Source organism: Nematolebias whitei, chromosome 9, assembly GCF_014905685.2.
Source record: "Nematolebias whitei isolate Nwh7 chromosome 9, NemWhi1, whole genome shotgun sequence".
Taxonomy (NCBI): Eukaryota; Metazoa; Chordata; class Actinopteri; order Cyprinodontiformes; family Rivulidae; genus Nematolebias; species Nematolebias whitei.
The window spans coordinates 43,665,874-43,686,923 of record NC_056506.1 but is presented as its reverse complement, the minus strand read 5'-3'; the positions used below and the strand labels follow the sequence as shown (position 1 = coordinate 43,686,923).

General features: G+C 43.0%; 1 protein-coding gene across 1 annotated transcript in view; it reads left to right on the top strand.

Annotated features, from left to right (window-relative positions):
- The window catches only part of zfyve9a (zinc finger, FYVE domain containing 9a), a 30,491-nt gene extending 10,793 nt beyond the window's left edge, over positions 1-19,698 (top strand). The window contains exons 3-20 of the mRNA XM_037682388.1: positions 518-622; positions 1,443-1,550; positions 3,671-5,082; positions 5,708-5,807; positions 6,064-6,240; positions 6,339-6,502; positions 10,256-10,385; positions 10,718-10,840; positions 11,617-11,772; positions 12,168-12,392; positions 14,330-14,412; positions 14,646-14,750; positions 16,604-16,754; positions 16,913-16,993; positions 17,575-17,737; positions 18,078-18,183; positions 18,512-18,688; positions 18,775-19,698. Of these exons, the coding sequence (XP_037538316.1) occupies positions 1,481-1,550; positions 3,671-5,082; positions 5,708-5,807; positions 6,064-6,240; positions 6,339-6,502; positions 10,256-10,385; positions 10,718-10,840; positions 11,617-11,772; positions 12,168-12,392; positions 14,330-14,412; positions 14,646-14,750; positions 16,604-16,754; positions 16,913-16,993; positions 17,575-17,737; positions 18,078-18,183; positions 18,512-18,688; positions 18,775-18,936 (3,585 nt within the window). The 5' untranslated portion in view covers positions 518-622; positions 1,443-1,480 and the 3' untranslated portion in view covers positions 18,937-19,698. The remainder of the gene's footprint in view (positions 1-517; positions 623-1,442; positions 1,551-3,670; positions 5,083-5,707; positions 5,808-6,063; positions 6,241-6,338; positions 6,503-10,255; positions 10,386-10,717; positions 10,841-11,616; positions 11,773-12,167; positions 12,393-14,329; positions 14,413-14,645; positions 14,751-16,603; positions 16,755-16,912; positions 16,994-17,574; positions 17,738-18,077; positions 18,184-18,511; positions 18,689-18,774) is intronic.
- The last annotated feature ends 1,352 nt before the right edge of the window (positions 19,699-21,050 follow it).

Here is a 21,050-nt window from a genome sequence, read left to right as displayed (position 1 = left end):
ATTTTTTTTTTTAAGCAGCTAGCAAGATTCATGAATCAGGATCACTTTTAATTAAAATCTATAAATGCAGCATTGTAATTAGTGGATGATGCACATTGGTTAGTGACTATTTTGCGTATAAAATGTATGTAAAATGTAAGAAAAGTAAATGCTTTGGTTCCTGTCTGGGTTGCTGATGGGGCCTTTGGGGCCTCGAGCTGCATTCCTGTTTTTCTTTATCGGATTGGTCAACGCCTTTGGCTCATTGGTGTGTTTGCTGAGCAATTCTTGAGCAGGTTTTGCAGTGTGGACAGAGTGCATTGTCCTGACCGGGGGGTTGGGAGGGGTTCCTTTCAGTAAGTGAATGATGCAAAAAAGATGCCTTCATGCAAAAACCAGGCTCCAGTTGGATCACCACACACCTGCCAGTAGTTTTAACGCTCTGACTGATCAAACTGGGGGCGCTTGTTTTCTGCTCTCCAATGGCACCATAGAAATCTGTCTTAACTGAAAGGTGTTTTCCTTTCTTGTGTCTCAGGTATGGGCGCTGGGTGACTGCCAGACTGGGTGAAGTTGGAACTGAAAGGGAAACCCGCAGAGCAAAATCTACCACCAGGGCCTGCTGAGTAGGACTGCTGTGCAGGTGAGGACTCGCTGAAAAAGAAGCTTTTAATTTCTTTAACTGTTTATGCAGCATTGTCCTTGAGTTTATAGAGAAATACGAACACAGTTAAGTTACTATAAAGCAGTTCATTCACTTGTCATTGAGATGCTGACATTCGCCTGTTTCTGTACAGCGAGTACAGATAATAATCTTTAGCTGCAAATCAGCTCGTCATTTGGATTTTTGCATGATATTTTACTGTTTCGGTTGTTAATGTAGACACAAATGAGAACGTACAATGAGTTATCTTTTGGAAAAAATACCATACTACTGCGTATTAGTTTGAGTGTTTAATAACTTACCTTTACTGTCATTTAGAGTTGAAATATTATTTTTAGATAAAAATTATACAATTTATCTAATATGATCATCAGTTTAAACAATATATTGTTGTTTAATCAAAAATGGAATTGGCATGCTGAAAAATCTGTAACAAAAACTGTTATTTCCCTCTTAATATCATTTTTATTTCAGTTTTGCTGCAGAAAATGTGACGGTGATCATTTCCAACAGAGATAAAAGGAGGAAAAACACCTCATCCTTCCTCTTAGGGTACTTTTAGATGGTTAATTCACTCAGGGAGCTTTTTAATTCCAAAAATGACTTTGATCATAACCATATTTCTCTGTCATCTCCTTGACCTCTTGAGTAATTACACAAGACTGGAAGGAAATGAGAAGTATGAAAAATGGACAAACTTTATATCAGAGCAAGCTTTGAATAAGTCTACTGAGAGCATCTACACACAGGAATGTAATGAGACAAATTGTCTTTTAGAATCGGTTCCTCCTGATTTTAGGGTCACACGGCCGTCGGCAGGGTGGAGTTTCCTGACCCATGGAGAATTACTTCCAGGCCGAGGCCTTCAACCTGGACAAGGTGCTGGACGAGTTCGAGCAGAACGAAGGTGAGCTTTGACTAAAGACTGTGAGATGTCATTGTCACAGACGAGGCGTGGGCTGATTATGTCACCTCTGTGGAAAAAAACAACCCAAGTGTCACACAATCAGGCCTCCACCTATCAAGTACGAGTAACATTTACAGGAGGTGATTTGGGAGCAAGCAGAAATTAGACTAATTGGGTTTTCTATTGCCTGTGGTCTTATAACTGTGTGGCGGGTGCAAGACAAGAGACTGGTCTTTTGTTAACATGTTCCCTGTTACATATCTAATACGTGACATGTTTTGGGGTCTGCTTGTTCTTTAAAAAAGTACCCGTCATGAGAGAAAACCTTGTCACTGAAGGAGCTGTTTGATTGACACAAGGCTGCAGTGTTAAGTAACAACACTGTGCTGCCCACAAATGTGCCTGCCTTTTAATCAGCTTCGTACACATGGGCATGAAACATGCTCATCGACGCTCAGAAATTGGTCAAATGTATTGGCTGATCGATTGATCGGTCGACCTCTGAACATACCTTTCACAATAAGTATGAAACTGTATTTGGGTTTGTTTTTTTTTAGAGAATTTGTTTTGTAGTTTTATTTACAGTAACTGCAAGTAAACTCTGCAGCACTGCGATGTGCATACTGCAGACTTGACTTCCTGATTGTTGAGGAAAAACTGCTTTTTTCTGGAATAATGTAAGATGAACCCCCAGAAAAAATGCCAGTCCTGCTGATTCTTTCTTTTGGTGTGTTTTTTTTTAGACACACAGGTAACTTTAGCTCAGTGTGTATTTTGACTGGGTGTGATTATCCAAGCCCTCAGCCTGAGATCCAGCTTGGCAGATTAACTGTGTGTGCAAAGACTCAGTACACCACAAACAGCTTACTGTGAATTACAGTGGAGGGAGAACAGCAGTGTGTCAGTACTGTAAGAATTTTCAGTCTTATCATATGGCATTAGTGTGTCAGCTTGTCAGTCTGATTTCTCCTGAGGTATCATGAGCCATTTGGCCCATTTTCTTAGATTTTTTTTAAATGTTCATTGACATACTAATTTTCCACTCTAAACCAACCTCATCTCTTGATTTATCCACTGGTTTGTTTAAGCCATCTTTAGCTCTGTTCACAGGGAGGGTGTGTCTTTGCGTTTGGTTCAGAGTAGGGCTGGACATCGATATATATCACAATATAATTTTATTCAATAACGGTGATATGAATTTTAAGCACATTTTCAATATTTCGATATACATTACACTATGATTACAGTGTTTCACTGACGCATTTCTTTTCTGTTCGGGTTGAAGCTGCCGCTTCAGTTTCAACCCAAACAGAAAAAGCCGTGACACACCATGCTGTGGGGCAAACACCACAGCTCGAAGGAGTTAGCGGTAGCAGGCTAGGCTAAAGCTCCAACGCGCGGTAAGTTTTCACTTCAAAATGAGTGCCCATGACCGTCAGAATGTGACTGAACAAGCTTTCACAACTGAAGAGAAAGCAGATGATATAAATGATGAGAGGAAAAACTAATTCGGTGGTGTGGAAGTGGTTCGGTTATCTAAGATCCGATAAACTGCAGGTTTGTGCTGCACAATGTGCCGGAGAGTCGTTCAAACTAGTGGTGGGAACACATCTAACTTGTTCCACGTTTCCACTTGATGGAATATGCTGAGAGTCAGAAGATGAAGCACAATAAAAGTTTGAGCCCTGAAACAACTCCCCCAGCTGTATCAAAAGAGAAACACATGCAGCAGTTGAGGTTATGCTGTTGTTTAAAGTTATAACTATTAATATTGACAAAGTTGAGAGTTTTATGTTTATTTGATGGTGATTTCAAATTTCTTTGAAGGCTAAATACAAATAAAAAGGTGAACATTAATTTATTTGTACAGTTTTTCGGAGGCTTTTATGTTGTTTATATCGATATCGGAATTATATCGCTATCGACCGAAATTAAGAAATATATCGTGATGAAAGTTTTGGCTATATCGTCCAACCCTAGTTCAGAGTATCTTAACTGGTTGTTCCCAAAGATTGTGAAATGATAAAAATTTCAGCTGTTTAATTTGTAATAAAAATCAGTGTTGGCTGCATAGAAATATTTTTCCGTCATTCATTTTTTCTTTTCGTTTGTATTAACAGATGAGACAGACACGTCGATTCTCTCAGATGCCAAGTGGACCCAGATCCTGGCCCCACCGGCCCACATGCTCTCTTTGAATCCTGCTTTGACGCACGCAGACCTTAGTCCCAGGGAGAGCCCCCTTCCTTACAAGACCCTCCCTGACACCTCATCCAGCTCCTCTCTAGGAGACGACTCTAAAAGAGAGCTGGGGCCTGAACCTCCATCCTGGACGGAGGAGAGGCCGGCGGACGTTTACAGCCCACCTCTCCCCCAGCCCAACATCGGCAAGCTGGTGGGCACAGACGACCTTTCGCCACCCCCAGTGTTAGCCTGTGGTGCCGTGGAAAACGGCTGCCCACAGCTGGATGGGTTCATTAAAGACAGAAGTTCTCCTACAGACCTACAGACTGGTGTCTCTGCCCAGGAGGGTACACCTGGAGAGATGCCTGCCTCGGCCGGAGGAGGAGGCTCTCACTTTACGTTTGAGGTAGAGTTGGCACAGGATCAGATTCCTGGGAATGTCCACCCAGATGTGTCTCCTGCAGTGCAGAACGGAGAACATGTTGAAGATGAGAGCTGTGCAGCTGTTTTACAGGACTTCAGTCAAGAAGGACAAACTGTAAATTCACAAGAGGACCAGGACGAAAATATAAGTAGGAATAAAGTTGTTCTGCCTGGATGTGAGATGGATGAGAATGGTGTGTCTCTTCCATGCAGGGAGGAGGAGGAGGAGAAGGAAAGAAGAGCTGATGAAACTGGACTAAACAATCAGCTCATCAGAATAAATGTCCTTCCTAATGGTTTGGAGGTGGAACATGGGAGCAGCTTCATGTTTAGGGAAACTGAGGAGAAAGAGGAGGACTTTTCTCCCTCCCCTGTTCCCTCCAAGGAGGACTCTGTGACTGAGGAGAAAGAAATGGAGGAGAGCAAGCAAGAGGCGAGTGATGGTGGAGCAGTGGGGTCAAGTAGCATCCAACCAAAAACGAACAACAGCCGGCTTCAGCCTGTGAGTGTTCCCTATGGAGGGGCACGACCAAAACTGCCAGTCAGCCTCAAACTTCAGATCCCGCAGCCGCTGTCGGGCCAAGTCCAGAACCAGCTCGACCAATCTGCAGTCAGCAAGAACAAGAACCTCGAGAACCAGTGTCGAAAGGGCACTCCGACTGAGCCGGCATCCAGCGGGACTGTTCAGAGCTCTGTCAGCGTGAACGGGGACGGAGGTGTCCACTCTTCATCTCTGGTGTCCTCAGAGAGCCCAGACAATGACCTCCAGGCCGGCCAGCAGGGGGCGCTCTGCAAGAAGGGCACCGGCTCACTGGGAGAGGTCGCTCCTGTGTGGGTGCCTGACTCCCAGGCCCCCGTTTGTATGAAATGTGACGTCAAGTTCACCTTCACCAAGAGGAGGCACCACTGCAGGGCCTGCGGGAAGGTCAGTGCTGTGCTGCTTTATCGAGACGACTTTAACTCGCAAACAGTAAAAGTACTTCATAAAAGGCTAACATGACTATAAAACTAAAAATGTATTTATATTTTCAAGTTTCATCAGTTACTTTATTGGATGAAGGAGGTTAATCTAATGCAGGGCTTTGATAGGTGGGTTTCTCTGTAGGCATTCGCCTGCAGACAGGCTCGGGTGTGCGCGTGTAGCTTTACGGCCACCCACACGTGTAGGATATCTGCACAGTGCTGTAAATGGAAGATGTGGTCGCTGACACGGCACTGGAAAACCGTCGGAGTGCTCCTTAATTTCCCATGGTGGTAAACAAACCCTCTCACACTGCCACTTGAGCTGGGAGGAGCTGGCACTGCAGTAATACTAACACCTGCACTGAGGCTGCAAACAATCGGCACAGCATGATCCTCGACGAACGCGCAGCCAGAGACCGAGCTCCATGAAGCAGATTATGGGCTGTGAGGCTCCATTCTGTTTCAAATCATTTACCAAGTACACGTTGGTCGATAATGATTCACAAAGAGGCGCAAATACAATAAAACACTGCAAAAGCTCTTCATGAATGCGTTTGTGGACTGAATGTTTCTCTGTTATTTTTAAGGTGTTCTGTGCAACGTGTTGCAGTTTGAAGTGTAAGCTGGTGTACATGGACAAGAAGGAGGCTCGTGTTTGTGTCACCTGTCATTCCGCCCTGACAAGTGGTGAGCACCGGATGCACATCTGCATCTGATTCGCATCACAGCAACATCACCCAATGAGCAACAAATAATTTTAGCTGCATGGTATAAAAGAGAGCATCAAGAGTGCAGTGTAGGTTTTAACAAATCAAAATACCAGCTCTGACAGAGCCTGTGAAACCCAAGACATGCTTATTTGTAGCATCACTGAACAGTTGTGTATTTTTGATACACGTGGATTCTTGTCATTTTAATTGATGATTTGTTTTGTTGCTGACAGCTCAGTCATACGAGACGCCAACTGCTGCAAGCAATCAGAGTCCAAACCCCAACAACCCAGCAGAATACTGCTCCACCATCCCCCCTCTACAGCAGGCTCAGGCCTCCGGGGTGCTCAGCTCGCCCCCTCCCACTGTCATGGTTCCTGTGGGGGTCCTAAAGCAGCCTGGCAATGAGGGTATGACCTTTAACAAGAATAGAAAACACTTTATTTCCCACCTTGTGCAGTGTCATTTTGCCCCAGTAAGAACTAATAGACTAGGTGTTGTCTTTTAGGCTCCGTCTCACGGGACCAGAGGAGGGTGTGGTTCGCTGATGGAGTCCTGCCTAACAGGGACACAGCAGAGTCCTCCAAACCCTCCGCCTCCAGCTCAGCCCCCTCTCAGTCGCAAGCCGTCTCCACATTTTCACATAAATCCTCCACGTCCGATTCTTCAGAGGTGAGCGTGGCATGAAAAGCATTCAGCTCCAACTAGTGCCATTCTGTCTGTATGTATGTTCCCATTAGCTGCTGTGCAGATCAATGAGGAGTAACTGTTTCTGAAGGATTCTTAATGGTTTGCTGGCCGAGTTATGGACTGTATCCTTGTGGAGTGATGAGAATTAGAAATGCCTACACTAAAAAGATTAAAGCTGGAACGTTCTGTACTCACTGGTTTACCAATAAGCCCAAAAAAGTACAGCAAAGCTTTCTTTAAATAAGTAAATAACATTAAAGTGAATTTAGTTATTTGCAGTTAGTAGTGACAACGCCGGCTGTCGGGGTGATTCATTGTCTGGTGAAGAGAGTAATTCTCTCGGATGATTTAGTCTCCGATGGCCTCACGAAGTTCTGCTGAGAAACTTTGAGCGATCAGTAATATTGAAAATAACCCCATCGGCTTTATGTTTTATTAGCCACGTGGCGTCCACCTCAGCTCATGAAAACAGCTGAGTGGTGCATTCTGCTCTAGAGGTGCTTTATCAAATCTGACAAAATATCTCAAGCGACATCACGTAGGTGAACTAATTCTGGAAGTTTTCTCACAAAGCGGTAATGCAGAGTTTGAAATGAACTCTGTTTGTTCATTAAGCTCTTCTTTATTTAAGACCTCAGGCTCTGGAAAACGAAGCAACCCTCCTTAAACATGGAGTTCTAAAAAGAAGTGAGATTCTATGGAAGTCTGGGGACTACAAGGACTCTGCTTTTATCTTTATTTAGTATCTTTGAAAACTTGTTTTAAATTAATTTTCATTCCCAGGGTGGTGTATTGTACTTTATAAAATATACCGGTAGTCTTGTTTAAGGCAGTACGGTAGACCCTCGCTACTTGGCGGTTCGTTTTTCGTGTACTCTCGCTATTGAAGTTTTTCAAAATAAGATTGGACATGACACACAATTGGCTGATTGATGGATGAGCTGCACGATCGGTATGGGATTTTTATTTAAAATAAATTATTTTAAATTATTTTGCACCTGCTGCACCTTTGTGCAACCTACAGCTGCAGAAAAAGCTTCCTCCTGCAGCTGATCAGCTGATCTCGCCTCTGCAGCAGAGAAGTGGGCGTGGCCAATTGCAGTGGCAGAGTGCAGCCATGGCAAATAGCTGAAATCATGACATTCTATATTCTTTTAGAGTGTTTAGAGTTTAGAAACATTGTTTAGAATATTTCAAGTGTGATGTCTACTGTATTGAGACAAGTTAATTACTTTGCATTGCCAGTAGGTGGCACTGTGTTGTTACCTGAATGATGACGTAAAGGGCGTTGTCTCCCAAACATAACGTCTGTCTCGTGATACTGTATGTTACATGGTGTCAGGAGTGAAAGACAAGGACGGTAAAAGACAAAGAGAGAGTGGATTAACCTTGCAAATGAAAGAAATGGAGCAGATGAAGCCTCCAACCTCATTAAGTCTAGAAGGAAATCTAGCAGAAAACTGGAGAGTCTGGATCCAGAGATTTGAACTATACCTTGTTGCCAGTGGAATTGAGGAAAAATCTGATGCAGTGAAAAGAGCCACGTTTCTGTATGTAGCTGGAGATGAAGCCATCAAGGTATACAACACCTTTGATTTTGTTGAAGACGCTGATAACTACGGTCAACTGAAAGAGCTGTTCCACAAGTATTGTGAACCAAGGAAAAATGTGACCTATTTGAGGCACCTGTTCTTCACTCGAGTGCAAGGTAAATCAGAGACTATTGATTCATACGTGACTGATTTAAAGAATAAAGCCAAAGACTGTGAGTTTGAGCCCCTCACCGACTCGCTGATAAGAGATAGAATTGTGTGTGGAATCTCTGATGATCAAGTAAAAGGACGATTATTAAGCGAACCTGATCTCACTCTGGAGAAAGCAGTAGACATTTGCAGAGGCAGTGAGTGCAGCCGGAGTCAGCTAAAAAGTCTACATGAGGCGGCTGAAATCCCTGTTAATAAAGTCACAAAGAAAAAACAATATGATAAACAGAGAGACAGTGGAGCTACAGCACAGAGTGTAAATGTGAGGAATCAAGGGAACTGCACAAGATGTGGCTATAAGCACGATCCAAGGAAATGTCCTGCTTATGGACAAGTGTGTAAAGCTTGTCACGGGAAAAATCACTATGCAAGAATGTGCAAATTATGCAAGCACAACAACCCGAAGGTGCATCATATAAATAAGGCCGAAGCTGAAGAGGAGGAATTCTTTATTGGTTCCATTCACACAGCATCACAATCTAACATGACTGTAACCAAGGCAGAAAAATGGCATGAAGATCTGATTGTCAACAAGAAAGTTTTGGAAATCAGGTTGGATACTGGAGCTGATTGCAATGATGCTTCTATGAAAGACCTCGGAAAGCTGAGATTGGATCAACAGGTGAGCACATCACATGCTAAGCTTGTTGCTTATGCAGGCCATCAGATTACACCAAAAGGAAACATTATGTGGACATGTCAGTATAAAGATAAAAAGAATGATCTAGAATTTGAGGTCATAAAAAATAATGCACCTGCGATTCTTGGAGGAGAGTCAAGTGAAAAAAACGGGACTTGTTAGGAGACTACATGCACTTGAAAAACAGGACGACAGTCTGAGTGAATATGAGGATTTATTTTCTGGATTAGGCTGCGTACCAGGAAAGTACCACATTCAGACAAATCCAGACATCGCTCCAGTAGTTCATGCTCCCAGAAAAGTGCTTGTTGCTCTTGAGGACAAAACTGAAGCAGAACTAAAAAGAATAGAAACTGTGGGTGTGATAACTAAACAGACAAGAGCCAACTTATCGCGGGTCTTCAGGGTACGGCTCCCCAGTGATAAACGAGGGACTGCTGTACACACTGAGCTGTAACTGTTAGAGACCAGCTGGGGGCAAATTTTCAGTTGCAGTCTCACTGACTTCTACATATTTACAATTGATGATGAGCAGACTTGGATTGGTGTTTATATTTATTTATCATAAATGCATATACTTTTTAACTTTTTTTATACTTTTTTTTTTCATAGGAAAGCTCCAGTGCAGAAATCAAAATACAGCTCTAGGCTGCTGTGAAATAAATAAATAAAACTGAGAACAGATGGCGATGGGATGGAGCTGCCCACGATGACTCCGACTGATCCGAGTGAAAATTTGTTGCAAAATTATTATTTATTTTATACATATTCAGTGTTCACAATTTCATAAATGTTAGTTTAATATTTGAGAACCAATCAACAAATATTAAAGCTGCGAAAACAAAAGAAGTTTTAAAAGTGAGTTTTGAAGTTAGAAGGTAAACGCTTGTTGTTTTTCAGTACTGATGTTTTAAATATAAATATCTAACGTTGCCTGCTTGTAAGAGAACGTGACGGGACAAGTTTAGATTTTTAAAGCAAAGGCCGTAAGTTAAAAGATGATGCGACTAATTTACAAAATTAAGTTTATTGCGAGCCACTTTATTTGACCTCAGTTCATTTATTACATTACTAAACCTAAATGTGACATTTCTTTGGTGGATTCAGAAACCAGTTTTGTTTCTTTTTTTTTTAAATTACATGGAGTCTGTGTTTATCTGGTTAAATAAAGTGCTGCTGGTTTGTTTTAACTACGGTTATCAAGCCTGTTGTGTTCATCGCCACAGCTTCCAGCAGGAACTCTTAATCCTGCTGAGTTATTACATCTGTGTGTTTAACCTACAGTACACCTAACTCCACCCCCCACACACGCCTCTGCTCTCCACCCCTCAGGCAGCCCATACCCCCGTCGCCCCGGTGGGCAGCCCCGTGGGCAGCTCGGTCAGCCTGATCCCGGAGAACGGGCTCCCTCCCATCCTCATCTCCACCGGAGTCAAAGGAGGTACGGGAGGCCACATCACAGGTGCTTGCCCTCATCCTCACCATTCTGCTGCCTCCTCATTGCTGCTGTGTTTGTGTTCGTTTAGCCGGCTTTGTGTCACCGCCCGTGTTTTGACCACTCATTGCCAACAGAAGGGGAGAAGTTTGGCACATGGGAGTGCTTTGGTGATATTTTAATTGTGGGAAAAATTCCTGCTGGCTAATTCGACCTTACTTTCTACACTTGGCTCACTAAGTTGACCATCTTCTCCTCCTCCTGCTTCTGTGTCTCAAATCTGGTTTTCCCTCTTAACGGTTTCTCTGATTCCTCCCTCTGCCCGTCTCTTTTTCTGCGCCGCTCTAAATCTCCTGCAGATTACGCTGTGGAGGAGAGGCCGTCGGAGATCGTCGTCATGCAGCAGCTGGAGGAGGGGGGCCCGGACCCCCTGGTCTTTGTGCTCAACGCCAACCTGCTGGCTATGGTCAAGCTCGTCAACTGTGAGTCCCGTTTGCATCGTTCATTTGTCGGCACTTTTGTATCTAAAGATGAATTTAGGAGTATTTGTTTTCTATTACAAAATAATTTGTAACATAGTCATTTGTAGCGTGAACTGTTAGACATCCACTATCGTTTGTTTTACTTTCAAACACAGATTAGTCTCTTCAATATTTACTGCTTTCTGTTGACTGAGCATGTCTGAATCAGTTCAACCCTGTTCATATGTTGTGGCTAAGTGGTTTGACTTCACATCAGCTGTTTAGAGGAATTAGATATTTAAATAACTGCTGATCAAACTTGTTTACTGTTTTGAATTCAACTAAAATAATGACTTCTATATAAATCTGTTGTGTCTGAGCCAAAATGACAGAAAAAAAAACTACATCTGGAAAAACCATTTTCATCTTTGCCGTCTCTTTGTAATGACTGGTTAGTAAGCTACATTAAATTACAAACTACATTATTAATGCCAAATAAATGATTAGAAAACAATAACTTAGTTTTTTATTTTATTTATTTTATGGTGGTGCAGCTTCTGAATCGGATCATTTACCAAGTTTATGGCTCTGGTTAATTATTTTAGCAGTTTGAACAAAAATTTGAAGCATAATTCAAGTAAAAACAATAATTTGATGCTTTTTATCCAAAGAAAATAATTTTTGAGTTAGAAAATTCTAGTTTTGTTGCGTTCTCAAAGCAAACTGTTGTTCTCGTCTTCGTGTAAAAATGTGTGAGGTCTGTGGTGTAAATGAATGATGAGTTTTTAATCCCACAGACGTTAACAGGAAGTGCTGGTATGTGACGACTAAAGGGATGCACGCTGTGGGCCAAGCGGAGGTCGTCATTCTGCTTCAGTGTCTACCTGACGAGAAGACCATCCCCAAGGACATCTTCACCCATTTCGTGCAGCTCTACCAGGAGGCCCTCAGTGGTAAAAACAACACTAAACGTTAGCATCCTGCTGAGTGACGGCTCCGTGACGCCACCGCTCGTCCTCTTTTACCTCCGTATGCTGCAAAACAAAAACAGCAAATATCATCTGACTGATGGTTCACCCCCCTCAGGCCACTTCCCGTTTCATATTCTCACTCAGCAGTGTCAGCCTGGTGGAAGGCAGTCGTATTGTGTGTGTTGATCCTGATTAAGTCGCCATCAGTCAGCGCTCAGCAAGAAGTGCTGCCTCTAGCAAGTCCCAGCTTTTACTTGTCATAAGAGTCGTGTTGTGTGCGTCTGAAGCCATCGAACTCCCGTACGAATAATAAGTCCTTTGCACTTCCTCTTGTCTGCTAATCCTGTTCTTTTCTCTCTCCCCTTCATCTCCACAAGGCAACATGCTGAGCCACCTGAGTCACTCGTTCTTCACGCAGAGCTTCCTGGGCAGCAAGGAGCACGGCGGCTTCCTCTACATCAGCCCCTCTTTCCAGTCGCTGCAGGACCTGCTGCTGCCAAACCCTCCCTACCTCTTCGGCATCCTCATCCAGAAGTGGGAGACGCCCTGGGCCAAAGTCTTCCCCATCCGTCTCATGCTGCGGCTGGGAGCAGAGTACCGATGTGAGTTTAGATGCACGCAGAGCATCGTACAGTGTAGTCGCTGTGGCTCAAACTATCAGCGATGAGAGAAAAGCAAAAAAAAAAATCAACAAACAAACATCTCTAAGATCTGAGATTAATCAACCTGTTCAAGTATCTTGATCCTTTTTTTTTTTTTTGTGATTATACACTGGAGGTTTGTTGAACAAATAAAAGCATATTGAGCTAATAGCACTGCATACTTGTAAGACTCACCTCCACAAATAAACAGGAAGTGGAAAAGTGAACGAAGTCAGGTGAACAGGAGTTGAATTATGCCAAACTGACAGAAAACACACCAGTCTTGTGGAAAACATTCAAACTAACAAAGTAAAGCCAATATTTGGCAAACCAAGCAGCGTTATTAGACAAAAAGAACAGTTTTTTTTACAAAACGTACAGCGCAGACCTGAGGTTCATCTGGGAACTCTGAGCTGCCAAACGAGAGATTTTGAGATCTTCTTATGTTTTGTACCTCGGTGCAACTGGACTGCCAACATTTTTACTTCAACAGATAAAACGTTTCAGAACATAAAACTATAACACCACCAGGTTGAGTCATGACAAAGACTTTTATTTCCTGGTAAAATCCAAACTTTCAGAATAAATACGAGAGTGTAGTCAGTTGTCAGAGTTGGCCGGTGGACGTCCCAGCAGCCTGCCTCTTCTCAGAAAAGCTCGTGTGAGTTTTATCAGAATCCTCTTTCTTCACAGTCGGACCTGCCGGCTCGCTTTAAGTCTTTCCTGCATCCAACAGCTGCAGATGAAACATTCAGCCGAAGCTCTTCAACACAAAACGTTTGCGTCAACGTTAAATTAATCCACAGAACAAACTGCTTGAACTCTTTAAGGCCCCACCGGCAGAGGGGTGAGCTGTCGACCTGCAGATTCAGACCAAGATGACTTTTAATGTTGCTGATGAAAGTTTACAGTGATCTTTTTCTCAGCTGATGACTGACATGAAGCTGAAAATAGTCGTTTAAGAAGCTTTAGTAGCCGAAGGAAAAATAAGCTGTATTTTTACTTGTAAATTAGAAGCGTTTCTCCTGAATCACTGCAGTTCACTGCATTTTAGTCTCAGTTCAATTCCACTTTAAACAATTAATGTCCTAATTGTTTGAATGTTTAAACAATTAAAAGTTCTAATTGTTTCTTATATAATTGTACAACCATTCTAATAATGCTTTGTAGTAAAGCCACCATCTAATGTGATGTATTTATCTGGGACAGCTGAATAAGTCGACATAAAGTTCATTCTTTGTGTTTTTAATTCAATTCAATTCAATTCAAAAATACTTTATTAATCCCAGAGGGAAATTATTTGTTGTTGTAACTCGTTATCCTCATTTCATTAAGAGATGTTATAGATACTGATGGCTGTAGGCAGGAAGGATCTGTTGTAAAGGTCCATCCCACAGTGGATCCTAAGAAACTGGCTGCAGATGCCGTCTGAGCCGTCCACGCAGACTCGGCTGGTCTCTCAGTTCCCATGGGCTGTAGGACCGCCTGAATGCCGGGCAGAACTCCTCCGAGAGTGATGGCCACTCCTCCCAGCAGCTGCTGAGCTCCTCATTGCTGCAGACAGCCAGCTGTAGGTGCTGAGGGACGATCCTGTCCTTCCACTGTCATGAGCCGTGTGTCCTGCTAGTTCCAGGATCCCAGTGGTCAGGCACTCGAGCACAGCTGGCGGGTAGATGAGAATGCATCCACAGAACATCCTTTCAACTCATTTGAGATTTGGGGCTGTAGCTGAGATATTATTTGAGCTTTTGAGATGTTCATCAGCTGCTGTTGTTGTAGAAAACTGCCTTGTTGCCATGGTTACGCATCATAACAAATGTCCAAAACTAAAAAAGTTTCAGTAAAAATCCTTCCGGCTGCACAGCAATTCTTTAATTGCTATATATTTGCTTCCACAGTTTATCCGTGTCCACTGTTCAGCGTTCGTTTCAGAAAACCCCTTTTTGGAGAGATGGGTCACACAATCATGAATCTGCTTGCGGTAAAAGCTTTTTAAATTTGTTTTAGTTTTTTAATACCAGGTCGAAGAGTTTGTGGGGGGGAAACTGCTTAAAACTCATTTTTGATGTTTATATGCAGCCTGTTTGTATTTGAATAAAATCACAAAGCAAGGAAGTAACTTTACATTTTTAAAATTTCTACATTATGACAGTAGCTTTGTTTTAGAAACTCAAGATGTGTAACTTAAAGAAATGTCCTTTCATAATGGTTCAGGACTTCCGTAACTACCAGTATACTCTGCCGGTGGTGAAGGGTCTGGTTGTGGACATGGAGGTGAGGAAGACGAGCATCAAGATCCCCAGCAACCGCTACAACGAGGTGAGCGTCTTTTATTTCTGTTTCTAACTCCTCACCGCAGTTATCGGTTCAGAAGGAGCCGGATCACATCCTTGCACTTTAGTTTGTTCCGATTTGAGGAGAAGTTTTTGAAAGAAAGAAGGAAAGTCCACTTTTTAAATGTCAAAAAAATAAACAGAAAACACTTTGAGGTTTTGTTTGCACTGAAAGTCACACAATATTTTACAAATGATCACAATTTAAAAAAATATTTCACTGATTAAACAAACGTCTGTAGGTCTATACCACGTAAAAAACTAAAATTAAACACACTATTCTTTGACAGTGTTTGTAATCCTAAATTACTTATTAGTCCAGTGTTATTATTATGTTGACTATTATTATTTAGATAATTTTACATTCCTTTAGACCATTTATGCTTCTATTTTTAAAGCTATTCATGTATTAATGTTTCAGAATAAGTTGTTCTCATACAACAAAACTTCTTGTAACCTGCTCTGTTGTAACATCAGTTTTTATAAGAAAAATTACGACTTCTAATCAGCTCGCTGCAGTATAAAAACTTATTTTTTTCTTTTGGGTCCACTAACCTCAGAGAGAAAATGTTTGATTCAAACGAGGCTGTTTCAATGAGCCGTTGTGAAAAAGAATAACTCGTCAGTGTAGACTTTTATTTTGAAAATCTCCTATGCAACGAAAGAGATCAACTGGAAAAAGTGAAAATTAGTTTTAAAATGTCCTCACCGTTTTTTTATATTATAACACTCTGTAAGCCAAATGTTTATTTTACTACGTCACCAAGAAAGAACTCATCAGGAGTTTTATTTCATAAAGTCATCTACTCTGTTTTCAGATCAACAAAATGAAGCACAGCGGTGAATAGTTTAGTCCTTACGTCAGTATCGGCGTTCCCAGATTTAAAAAACAAGTTCATTTCTAGTAATATTTTTTATCATATTTTCTGCTGCCTGCAGCCACATGTCTTAATAAATCACTCGGTTCATTAAACATCTCATGAAATATCTGATGCTGCTGCTGCTGCATGAAGCTCCAGCACACAATGTCCTCGGTCAGATGCACAGACTGGTTACCATGGTTACCAACTGATGCGGCTGCCCTACAGGTCGTTTTGATGGTTTGTGCTCTCAAGAGTGTTTTACATTATAATTTGAAATGATGACACTTTCAGCTGCCTCGAGTAAGTTCCTCACTAAAGTTTGTTTCACACAACTTCCAGGACTAAAAGTACCTTCCTCATCCTCAGACGCACACATCAGAACTGGATCGTACTTTAATATGTCTTAATACTCCACAGTGGTTAATAAATGGTCCTGCTGTGGTTTTTGAGGTGACCCAACTTTCTGTCGGACTGGTCCCAGCAGCTCCCTGAACGTCCACACGTTCTCCTGCGTCCCTGTGAATATATAAGAAGCTCTCCGGTGTCCCTGCAGCCGAAATCTGCCCACTTGTGAAACGTTTCAGCCTCCGAGGTGTGAACGAGCGTCAGAGCAGAGAGGAGCGAGTTTGGCTGCTGATGCTGCAACAGATGGGGAGACGGTAACGTGAAGAGGGAAACGCTGCTCAACAGCTTGCGGGCGAGCGTTTAACGCAGCGAGCGGTTGAAGCCCTCCAGATTTTCAGTTTTATTTCTGATGGGTGACTTCAAAGAGACGCAGAGAAAGGATTAACACGAGTAATCTTTCAGCTGCTGATAGTCGTCTCCTACAGTCTGTCATCTCAGTGTCACCCTGCTCAAACCGAGCACTCCGGGGCAATTGGGCTTAACCAGACCGCCTCTCTTGAACCTGCTCCTCACGGCGCAGAACCAAAGGGCGGCTTTAATTCGTCCTGCTGTGCGTTGTTTGTCCTTGCAGCTGATGAAGGCCATGAACAAGTCCAACGAGCACGTGCTGGCCATGGGGGCGTGTTTCAACGACAAGGCCGACTCACATTTGGTGTGCGTCCAGAACGACGATGGGAACTATCAGACGCAGGCCATCAGCATCCACCACCAGCCTCGGAAAGGTGATTTCTCTTTTGGGTTTCTTACCTGACCCTTAAACTACGGTAATTCCCCCATCGAGTCCGTTTTTGGTTTATTTTGTCCATCTGCCTGAAAACAAACGCCTCCTAGTTGCTTTTGTGAATCTGAACAGTTTGTTTTGTCCCCCCACCCCCGACAGTTACTGGAGCCTGCTTCTTTGTTTTCAGCGGGGCTCTGAAAGCCTCGTCCGGCTTCTTGGCCAAGACCAGCATCGTGGAAGGTGAGATGTGTTTGAGGTCGTAAAAATGGTCCAACGAGTCGTATTTGTTCAAGAATCGTCTTCGTAATATTTACCTTGTGAGAAATACCACTAAAGAAGACGACGTTATTATTTGTCCTATAAATGTCTCTGAAATGTTATGTATATTTCCTCATACACCTATTTTATTTAAAGCTTTTTACTGGAAGCTTTAGATCGTCATTTATTCATCTAATCGATGAAATAATTAAAGAAAACATTAACTTGGGCTTTTTTCTGTTCTTAAATGTTTCAAAATTCAGAAAAAAAACCACAACTGTGTCACACTGAGTGTCTTTATGTCGATTCTTGTCACGAGTTCTTGTTTACCTCAGCAGAGTCGAAGCGTTGCAGAACCCCGGTGACCTTTGACCCCTGCTGCAGCAGCAGATTTCCACACACCTGATAGTCAAAATGTGGGCAGCAGTTTCTGAGAAGCTCAGACTTTCGCTCTAAACGAACCCCTCAGTTTAAATCGTTTCGTCTCGGTGCCCGTCCTGCACACTTCCTGCTAACTCCACCCGAGACGAGTAAACCAGTTCGAGTCTTTTCCCTCCGTTTAGACGGAGTGATGATCCAGATCACAGCGGAGACGATGGACTCTCTACGGCAGGCCCTGAGGGACATGAAAGACTTCACCATCACCTGTGGTAAAGCCGATCAGGAGGAGAACCAGGAGCTCGTTCAGGTCCTGTGGACAGAAGACGACCAGAACTTCAACAAAGGGTGAGAATCTGTTCACCACCAGCTGGAGCTCGTACTGCTTTTAAAAAGACTCAGTGTTTGTGGAATGATGCTTTTCCACGTTTTAAGATTTAAATTTATTTCTGTGTATTTCTTTTACTGCGCCGACAAGAAGTTTAACAGAAAAAAAGTTTCAGCTTTTATTTATTTAGTTTTGATGCTCCGTCAGAGCAGTGCCTTGCTCAACGGTAGTGTTCATTTCCAGCACCCTCTGATGAGTTTAGCTGGCAGACACACGCCTCGGTTTCTTCCTGCTCGTAGTTTTTACTGCAAACTTTACGTCATGTTTGGAAACGGTCGTTAAAATGTTTTTTCATTTCAGCGTCATCAGTCCGATCGATGGAAAATCGATGGAGTCCGTCACCAGCGTGAAGATCTTCCACGGCTCTGAATTTAAAGCAAACGGCAAAGTCATCCGCTGGACCGAGGTACAACACACACACAGAGCTCAGCTTACTGCAGATTATTAGGAAATCAGGCCGCCCCACAGGTCCCACAGGACCAAACATTGACCCGTTTTAACCTCCATCCCAGGAGGCTGCAGGTCCATTAACGGATGCTAAACTAAAACCCGACGCTCCACATCAGAACTCTTCTCGCTGCAGATGAAGACTGAAATAACAGAGTGACCTTTTTATCACAGTTCTGAATCCAGTTTTTATTTGTGCAGTTTGCAGATTATAAACCCGTTCAGAGCAAATCGGTACTCGTTCTTTTTGTTCTTCTCGTAATAAACTCTGGTTCTGATTCCTTCAGGTGTTTTTCCTCCAAAGTGAAGACGAGCCAAACGGACTGAGCGACCCGGCCGACCACAGTCGGCAGGCGGAGAAAGTGGCGCGAGCGTTCTGCGTGGCTCTGTGTCCTCACCTGAAGCTGCTGAAGGAGGACGGCATGGCCAAACTGGGACTGCGGGTCACACTGGACTCAGACCAGGTAGGACCCAGAGGGGCAGGAGGACAGTGAAGCTCGGTCCTGTTGATCAGCAGAATGATCCAGATGAAACCGTTCTGTCTCAACAGGTGGGGTACCTGGCAGGAAGTAACGGCCAGCCCCTCCTGCCTCAGTACCTGAGTGACCTGGACAGCGCTCTGATCCCAGTCATCCACAGCGGGGCGTGTCAGCTGACCGAGGGTCCGGTCGTCATGGAGCTGGTCTTCTACATCCTGGAGATCATCTCCTAGAGGCGCGACACGTCCCACCAACCTGCAGACTTCACCCTCAGACGTGTTTTCTTTCTAACATCGTCCTTCAGCCCGGTCCTCGTCGAACCATCTGCACCTCAAAAGAACCAGAAAACTGTGCTGTCCAGGTGGCGTAGCATTCCTTCAGTCAGAGCTATGCATCCACCGAGCAGAACCCGGTCACCTGCTGACGGTCTGTGCCGACCGCCACACTTTCTGCCAACTGAGTAAAGGATGAACGATACGAGGGGCATCAGAACGTCTGACAAACTAGTCAACACTGAACAGAACCTACAGAACGTTTGTTAAAAACTAATGACATCTCTGTGATCCAGCTGCATCGATGAGTTAAATTTATGTTAAATCGGCCTCCAAGCGAGCAGCGAAGACCCAGGGTCTTCAGATCAGTGGTCAAAACCCAAAACTGCTAGTCTGAGATCAAAGACGTGCACCAGCCAATCAGAACGAGCCGTGAATCAACGCAGGAAACGTCCGACGGCATCAGAACCTGATGGGACGCACATCACATCCTTTAAATGTGGCTTTTATTTACAAACACGTAGTTTAAGCCTTAAAGTGTGGCTGTCTGGACATTCACCGTGTCAGCTGGAGGCCCGAAGCAGAGAACTCTGGGTAAAAACCCTCCTCCGTGTAGCACAGCTGCTGTTCAACGCTGCAAAGAAAACCAGAAGGAAGGTGCCTCTGTGTGGCCAGTTTTGTGTTTGCACCATGGTGCTCAGTGCCTGCAGCGAAGAATCATCAAGAGGAACAAAAAAAAACAATCAAAAAAACACGTTCACTTTTGAAGCTTTACCCATTTTTTGTCCCGGCTGCACAGACTTGTACATATTTTTATAAGCAGAGCGATTTCTCCTCCATAAGTGTATCATATGTAGCTTCCAGAGATCTCAGTATTACAGAAGTGACCCGGACGTCCATTAAATATAAAAACCTACAGGAAAAAAAAAAAGTTGATGCTTTATAAGAAACTCGATCTGTACACAAAAAGCTGAAAATCAGGAGAGAAACCAGTTCAGTCTTTAAAATGTCCGTTTTCCAGCAGCACCTCAACTTATTTTGGTCCTTTCAGTCATACAAAGATGTAAAGATATATAAATATTTAAAACAGATCTATAAAGACTGTATTTGCAGAAGCAGTGCACTGGATTTAAGCCATTTCCAAGAGTTTGGAGTCGGGTGAGGCGGTGCAGGATGCAAGAAGTCTAAAGATCCGGGCTCTCTGCAGAAACCAGATACTGACCGACCCGAAGCTGAATGTATCTCATCTCTCGTTTTTTAATGGTTTTTTTTTTTATTTCTGCATCCTTCCAAAGCCCTGAAAACGAGACTTTGCAGCGTCTGAAGGAGCCTCAGCGGTCGTCGAGCAGCTACGAACAGATCGGGTGCAGTCCGACCCGGACCTGGAGGATAAATCTACGAATGTATTTTTCTGTTCTCGTCGGACTAAACGCCAAAAAAATCAAACAAACTGCACAGGAGCCGCTCTGCGTCAAATCAAACCCATGAAGGGTTTATAAATAAATTTGACAATCAGTTGAAAATCTGCAGAAGAGCCAACACTTCGGATTTAAATCTGAACTGGAATTCGCTTCATTCTTAATTTTGTGGCATTTAGGAACTTCTGTAACGTAGGAAATCAGAAATATCCAGTTAAGGTTTATCTTTGTGACTTCGACGACGTCACGGTTTTAAAAACGAGCAGAACCAGATTTTTTTTTTTTTTGGCATTACCAGATGTGTGCAATATGTCCTAAATCAAAAAAGGTGCAATTTGTTTAAATAAAGTAGCATTTGTTTTTGTATTCAGTTGTAAAAAATAAAGTGTTAAACTTTGAACACTGCATGCAAACAGAACCGAGCCTGAACCGGATCAACTCAAACTTTGCATTTGAACAGTTTAATGGTTTGTTGATGAAAAATGCACTCGTTTATTTTACTGGACTTTTTCTTTCCTTTTTATTAAATATCAGTTTGTTTCTTTATGCTACAAACGTCATAAAAACGAGTCTTTATTCCCAAAACAAAAAGCAGCAAGTTAAATAAAACCTTAGAAAGCAGAGATGAGTTGATTACTTGTAAAATTAAAGTATTTA